Source organism: Phalaenopsis equestris, unplaced genomic scaffold (genome assembly GCF_001263595.1).
Source record: "Phalaenopsis equestris unplaced genomic scaffold, ASM126359v1 Scaffold000873, whole genome shotgun sequence".
Taxonomy (NCBI): Eukaryota; Viridiplantae; Streptophyta; class Magnoliopsida; order Asparagales; family Orchidaceae; genus Phalaenopsis; species Phalaenopsis equestris.
The window spans coordinates 1141684-1149538 of NW_018165313.1; the positions used below are offsets into that span (position 1 = coordinate 1141684).

The 7855-nt window shown below is 34.4% G+C and overlaps 1 protein-coding gene across 3 annotated transcripts; it reads left to right on the forward strand.

Moving 5' to 3' along the window:
- Nucleotides 1-452: 452 nt before the first annotated feature.
- On the forward strand, nucleotides 453-6612 carry LOC110032034 (uncharacterized protein At1g01500-like). Of its 3 annotated transcripts, XM_020735541.1 has the most exons (4): nucleotides 551-630; nucleotides 752-795; nucleotides 1643-2393; nucleotides 6201-6612. In XM_020735541.1, the coding sequence occupies exons 3-4, from the start codon at nucleotides 1695-1697 to the stop codon at nucleotides 6435-6437; spliced, it is 936 nt and encodes a 311-aa protein (XP_020591200.1). In that variant the 5' UTR covers nucleotides 551-630; nucleotides 752-795; nucleotides 1643-1694; the 3' UTR covers nucleotides 6438-6612. The 3 variants fall into 3 exon arrangements, with proteins under 3 accessions (XP_020591199.1, XP_020591200.1, XP_020591198.1); XM_020735540.1 differs by lacking the exon at nucleotides 752-795 and having other exon boundaries at nucleotides 453-630; nucleotides 6201-6610; XM_020735539.1 differs by lacking the exon at nucleotides 551-630 and having other exon boundaries at nucleotides 672-773; nucleotides 6201-6611.
- Nucleotides 6613-7855: the final 1243 nt, after the last annotated feature.

The window sequence follows — 7855 nt, forward strand, 5'->3', positions numbered from 1 at the left end:
AAGGGAAATTTGGAGCCGAAACGCGGATCGCGGGGATATACCCGCGATCCGCGTGTAACATAAATAAAAAACGCTGTTCTCAAAAACGCAGGGAAGACGTGATTTTCAAACGCTACGGCGGCGTTTTCAAAAACGCCGCCGCACATTTAAGCTGTCCCAAACGGGCCTAAATCCCATAAATAGATGGATTTATGGAATTTAGGAGGTTCAAAGGAAGAGCTGATCGGTTTGTTATACGTACTTGCCAAACAGTTATGTTCTCTTACCAGACAATTTTTTGGATTTAAATCAATCAGGATGGATAAATTCAGACTTATTAGATCCTAAAAACTGAAATGTTATTTTCTACCGGACAGCTCCTTAATGATGGGCATTTAAATATTAAAAAAAAAATTATGGTTTTAATTAAGGAATTATGTGGCACGTATGAGCGTGGCTGGTGGGAGGACCCAGTAAGGTGTCCTACTTCCTCCTTTAACGACGATAAGAACGAGAGATGAAAAACCGTCTGTAATGAAGTTGCTTCGTATTATTTGATATATGTATTGAAGTCTCTATCTTCTCATCTCTGCTAGCGGAGAAAGCGACGGGCGAAGCAAGCGGCACCTTGTTTCAGATCCCACTGCTGAGGTGAGTCGCTGTTTTGAACTTCGTGGTTGCGGTATTTCATCGAATATTTTGGATTCGTTTTCTCCCTATTTCGGTTAGTGGTGGATAAAAAACCTCATCTTTGGCCGTTTGCGTTTTACAGCGATCGGTTTGCCAATGCAACTGTGAGGACCGTTGCTTCTGGAGGTTCTGCTATATGTTTTTTTTTTTTTTTTTTTTTTTTTTTGTGGTTTGTCTGGATCGATTGGGCGATTTCAGAATTTGTGGAATTGTGAGGTTTCCTACTACTAGGTTTTTGCTTTCTCTTTCTCTTCCGGGAGTGTGAATCTTGCCGCGGCTAGGTTTTTACTTATTGCGATTTTAAAATGGGGACGAGGTTTTGTTTTGATTCCGGTATCGGGGAGAATATGCGTTCCCCTGAGTGTATAATTGTCTGTAATGTTCAAGTTGAGATTTTGAAGGTCTTTCGTACCCCTTTCTTGTTTCCAATCTTTGACATATCTGTAATCATATCTTGATTTTTTTTTTATTTTTTTTTATTAATTTATGTTTTTACCTAATCGAATTAGGTTTTTGTTGGGTGTAGGGTAGTGAAAATTTGCTATTTGCCTAGATTAAAAATGGCGCTTTTGGTGCTATGCCCCTCCTAAAAAGAAGCTTTTTGGAATGATCTATGTCTGTGCCGGCGATCTATTCAGATTCTTGTTATCTTATGGCTTGTAGGATTTCATTGGAAAGAGAGTAGTTTTTCGTAGGAAAGATTCCAAAAAAATTGTCTTTTTGAAGCTATCTAACCCAACCCATGTAGTTTTTTCTACAGGACTGATTATGAGAGCTTTCTGTGCTTACTGTTTGAATTTTTTTTTCTTCTTCCATCTATTCCATGTACAGCTGTTACTGTTATATTATTTGATATTATGGTCTCAGTCTATTTTATGCAAGCTTATATATGCAAAATCTTTCCTATTTATTAGTTTATAAGCTTTTACTTTGCTTGGTGGAGATCACTAACTATTTCCAACATCTTATGCAGAACTCCCACTGTAGTTCTTCTCTATCAACTTCTAATCATCAGTTTGCCTTCGATGGCTGCTTCTTATTATCCTACAAATCAAGATGGTTCCACAAATCCAGGACACAACATCATCAAACACCCTTTATACTTTCCCAGGTCATCAGCATGGCTTGATTTGAAGGTTTTCTATGTGAGGTTGAGCAATTGTGATGTAGATGATTCAGCTCCGGAGCATCTTATGCTTAATCACATCCCTCTTACTCCAGATACCGTTCTTGAAGTTAATGGCAGAAGAAGTGGCATCAGCACGGAGTTTGTTTCATCAACCCTTAGAAGGGACAGAGTTGATAAAAAATCAGAAGAAGTTATATTCATAAGCACTGATAGCATCAGGGTGACAGGAAGTGTGAGATTTGAGGTCATTGACGGTGAAAATATGTTGTTGTGGGGAGTGTTGGAGCTATTGAAGAGCAATGGCTTAACTGGAGAACAAAAAAATAGTGCGAAGAAATGGAGTATGAAGTGTCAGCCTGTAATGTCTGAGGGATCATTTTTTTTGAAGGGGAAGCAGTATACAAGTCCAGAGGTGGCATTGCCTACCATTGAGGTCTATGTTGCTGGATGTTTCTCAGGCTCAGCTATCATCTTGACCAAAACTCTGCAACTCGGTATTCGAAAGAAAAAACATGTGAGGTTGGCTCTTGAGTCAATTCCAGAGAATGAACCTCCTGGGGCAATGAAAGAAGTGTTGCCCAAGGAAGACCAAGAGGTACTACATACTGGCTTTACTAGTGATTGATCTTTCATGTCTCATTTAGATGATATTTATAGAATGCCTTGAACACCTGATTGCAACAATAATACTTTGAATTTGCATGATGGAAAAATTCATTACCCTTATAGCTCTGCAGATATGCCTCAATGGTCAATATAACCATCAATTTACTAAACTGATCATAAAACAAGCATGTTATATGTCTGTTCAATAAACAAGCATGTTTACAAGCTTACACAATAGATGCTTTCTTTGATCTTTTTTCATTACCCCATCAAAAAGCCCTAAATTTGATGTAAGCTTACCAAGCATTGAAATCTTTGTCGAGTATAATGATTGCCTTACACTTTTACATAGTGCGGATTTGGGAGTATGGATCACAGATGGTCAAAGTTGGGCCCAATATACCATTAAACTTAATTTTCTGGGAGAAAGACAAACAATTGGTGTTTTATATCAACATAGAATGGTAGGTCTGGCATTTATCACTCTTATCTCTAGACGAGCTCTTATTACTAATGAGAATTGAAGAAGGAAAAAGGATGGTAATGCTTAACAATCTTACCTCGGAAACATCAACCATAACGACAGCATAACCCCAAGCTATGGGACTTGTTCTACTGAATTTTTCCAAAAAGGGAAAAGCCTTTCCTCAAAGGCAATCTAAAGTGCTGACTTATCTTGTCAAACCGAAAGGACTCACTCAAGATAAATTGATAAGCGAAGGAACTTTCTCAATTCTTTCAAAAAATCTTCCAATTTATGCTCTCTAGCTCAATGTGGTACAAATCTACATTGAATGACTCAAATAGTTCTTCTAAAATCTGGATTATAGATTTACGAGAATTCGATCACTATGTGAAATCCTGGTATTATTTTTTACACCCACAAATTTGGTGCTACTCATAGAAAGTTAATAGTCAATAGCTTTCTCACCATTATTGCGGGTCATGAGAATGTTCTTATTTCATTATGCATTTACTCCTAAGAATGTATTACATGTTGCTAACCTACAATGAATTTTCGTCTTTTCATAAATTTATTGGAAATCAAAAGTTATATGATCTATATGATTATAAGTTAAATCATTTGCACCATTCGTTGGGGAGTATGGATCCAAGGATACTTAAAATTGGGTATAATGCACCAACAATCAAACCTTTTTTAACCCAAAAATTTAAGTTTATGAGTTGATATTTCTATAATTTAATGTTATGTAGATCTTGAACCTACAACATCTCTTTGGATTTACATGATGGAAACTTACATTACCTTTAGATCTCTACAATTATGCCTCAATAATCAAGATAGCCGTTAATTTTGTAAACAGATATGGGAAAAGGATGGTATCCATCTATAGTCAAGTTACTTGTTCAATAAACATGCATATTTGCAAATTTAAACAAAAAAATACTTTATTTATTCTTGTTTCATTCCTAGGGCAAAAGCCATGAATGTGATGTAACCTACCCAAGCATTGAATTTTATGTTGAGTGTAGTGTGATGTAACCATCCCAAGCATTGAATTTTTTATGTTGAATGTATTGGTTCTCTTACACATCTACTTAGTTTGTGTTTGGGAATATGAATTAAAGGGGGTTGTTGGACCCGATATGCGAGCGTTCAATACCATTTTCCACCCATTCCAATGGGAGACAACCAAACAATTGGTATATCTATGCCAACTTGTTTTCATTCCTAGATGATGTAGGACTAAATATAATATTTTCACATTCTCTAATGATATCCTCCTCATATGAGATTTCATAGCATCCATCACCATCCTCTAATTAAAGAATTTTTAATATTAGTGTTATACACCAAGGTATTAGTCAGCCTTGTGGAGCTTTTCTTGGGAGTTACAGAAATCTTGCTCAACATTGATGGAAGTAACAAGCTGCACGAGAGCCAAAAAAAAATTTATGAATTACTCGATTTTAGCTAAGTGGTCTGCTCTTATACCACTTGTTACGGCGCATGGATCAAAGGGAACCAAGGTTGGGTCTAATTTGCAAATGATCAACATATTTTAAACCCAACCCAAAGTTTAACTCTATGAGAGAGAGTCAACCTCTTGATATTCTATACTAGTATTTTTTTTTTTAAAGCATCCATAGTTGGACTACACTAATACTCTCACATCTCTTAATAGGATGAAATTTTTTTGCATTGAAAAATGTGAATGATCATTTCATTATATCAATATTCATGTGAATATTCAATTGCTAGATGCTCGTCATTTTGTTGCTCATAGTCTTAGGAGGGAATCGTTATTGATAATGCTTCATGTAATCTATTTTCATGAAAAACTTTTACTTTTCTTTTCCCTTGTGAATTTTAGAACACTGGATGTATCTCTAAATAAAACAAATGAAGTATTACTTGATATTTCTCCTTCGTCTTCTTGCGACATGATTTCCTAACTAGTTCATTATGTCCTTTCTTTTTTATTTGTAGGGGTGAGGGCGAGGAAAGTTGGAATTTCTTTAGGATTTGAGAACAATATCTTTCTAGTGGCAGCTTTTAACATGATGATGGTTTTTTTTACTAAACATTTTTAGGCATTTTTATTTTATTTCAATTGTCTAGCGCATAGCCGCATACCTTGGGGTTGCGAACAAACTGAGCATTTGATGAGCCACTCATAGCTCGGGTCGATAAGAGTGATTCGCATTCATTTTTTTTTTATTATTTTTTTAGTGACTTGTGTTCATTTGATTAACTAATTGAACAAGTTTGAACGCTTTTATAATTTTTTTATTTTTAACTAAATAAACTTGAACTACTTACTCGATTTGTTTATGTTAATGAACAATATCATTTAAAGCTCGTGAACAAGTCTGTTAACAAGCTCAATTCACAGTTTAATTTAAAATTCATGAGCAACAGAGCAAGACACGTAAGCTTGATTAAAAATTGATTTATGGCTTGTGAATAAGATCAGTTAAACTTTAATTTAAAGCTTGTGAATAAAATCAGTCAAAATTCGATTTAAAATTCATTTATATCACATTAAATTAAAATCTTAATTCATAATACATAAGCATTTTTTTAATGTATTTATATGCTTAATTTTGTTATTCATTTAGGAGTTTGATTGAAAAAATAATTCCTTTATAAGCTTGTTAAAGCTTGTTTGATTAAAAAATAAGGTAGCTCAATCATATCATTAATCTATTTGTGCTCCTTTGGTTAGAAAATAAATAAATCGATAGCACTCATTCTAATTTGCTCACTAATGGTCGTTTGATTAGAAATCAAGTAACTCAATAATACTACTTTTTAATCTGCTCGATTAAAACTCGATAATCATCGTATGAAATGAACATAAAACGAGTTTAAATTGTCAGAATAACAAACGAGCCAAACTTGAACATGATAACACAAAAGCTAAATTCAAGCTTGACCTCGAATTTTATAAATAAGTTATGTTTGATCAAAGTCATACTTGACTTAACTCAATTCGTTTGCAGCCGTGCCACACCTCATTTGTGTATTGCATATGTTAGAATGATTATGTTTGGTTCTATGACTGGCTAGGTAACCATACCTGTGATTTCCGAAGTTCCTTCAAATGCTAATTTGTTTCTGGCTTCTGTTCTCTGGCAGTTCTCTGACTCCACTTTATAAACAAAATTTACTAATACTCTTGCTTAGTTAACTATTCCTTTCTCTCTTTACAAACCTCTTTAAAGAAAAAAATGTATTCGAAGGCCTAAAGAAGTTCTCAATTCTGTTTGAAATCAGCAGTAATGTAAACATCTCCTTCATCTAAAATGATAAGAACATCTTGTTTTGCAGCTGGTTGAATACGAAGGATTTGCGCCAGAAAATGATGTGGACATCGACTACAACAGTATGTACGGAAGATCAGAATACATGGAAGGAGAGGATGGGGAACTAAGCTGGTTCAATGCCGGTGTTAGAGTGGGTGTAGGACTCGGCCTCGGCATCTGTCTCGGCATCGGTGTGGGAGCGGGTTTGCTTCTACAGACTTATAAAGCCGCCGCCAGAAAGTTCAGAAGTAGGCTTCTTTGATATATTTCATCCTTGAAGATTCTCTTCCCTTTTTGACTCTTAAAGCTCTAAAAGTTCCCCTTACTTTCTTCTATTCCATTAGCCTGTTGATTAACTTCTTGTTTTCTGCTCCTTTTGCTGTAATATAGAGCTGTTTTTTCATTCAGATTTATGTACTTCTTCTTTTTTTAGATAGTTTTCTTTGTTTTGTTATGATAATTTTGGATGAATTTTGGTTGGTTCAGTGCGAGTCAAGTTCCAGCCTTTTTGTCTCAGCATTTGTTGCTTTATTTTTTGGCGGCATTTACATATTTACTGGTCAATTCTTATGTATTTACATTATCTAACTCCAAAATATCAATTTTTTACATACTTCTCAGCTTACTTATGCATGAAAATGTGTATTTCACTTCATGAAATTTAAAATGACGGTATTTTTTATGCTATAATGAAGACTTAATTTGGTTTAAATGTAAACAATTTTGGTGTTTGATATATATAAATACATACAAATGCCCTTATTTATTATTACTCTTTTTAGGGGTGTGTGGGGGGTAGACTTGGGGCTATGTTTTGCAATCTTCTTAATGAGCTTATTCATGAGCTTTAGATGATGATATTGTTCATGTACATGAGAAAATCTAGCAATGAGTCATTCAAATTTAATTATTTAAAAACTTAATTATTATTAAATTATTCATTTTTATTCAATTATTATATCAAACAACTTAAGGGATCTCCAATTATTTTCTTTGGAAGCAACAGAAGAAAATACCAATGGAGTTTTTTAAAAAAATTAAGAAAAGCATTAATTTTAAAATGAATATTTTTTAAAATTAGAAAATTAGGAATCATTAAAAGCTTTGCGCATCATTAATTATATATAGTAGATTTACATGCATAACCTCTTGCTCGCTCGCTCGCTATCTATCTCTCTCTCTCTCCTTCGATTATTATTGTTGAAAAACTAAGCTCTCAATTAATAAATAAGCTACGCTAACTTGAATCTTTTTATAAGTAAAATACATCTTTTCATATATATATTTATAGCACGAATTAATTTTATTAATGCGTACTAGAAATTTCGTAGCAGTAAGTAGCATAATATCATTTTAGTGTGCTATGAAGATTCAACACATACTCAGAAGAAAGAAAATGACTAGTAATGACGCCAGTAACTTCACATGGAAAATCTAGAAAGGGAAAAAAACTACATGATCTAGCCTAGCTGAGAAACCTACTATAAACTGGATATTAAATGTACAGTTCTCTGTCCCACAAGCGGGAAAGGGTTCAACATTCTTTGGACTTACAATGTTGGAGCGTGAATGAACTTGTTGTAAGTAGCGGACAGTGACTGATGGCAATCATTAGAGGTCGGCAAGTGGTGGTCGATGATCAATGATAGTGAGCGATGGTCAATGACAGTCGACGATGGT

Coding starts and splice junctions, on each gene's coding strand:
- LOC110032034 (XM_020735539.1), top strand. Junction 2,394..6,200: donor TGCCCAAGGAAGACCAAGAG/GTACTACATACT, acceptor CTTGTTTTGCAG/CTGGTTGAATACGAAGGATT.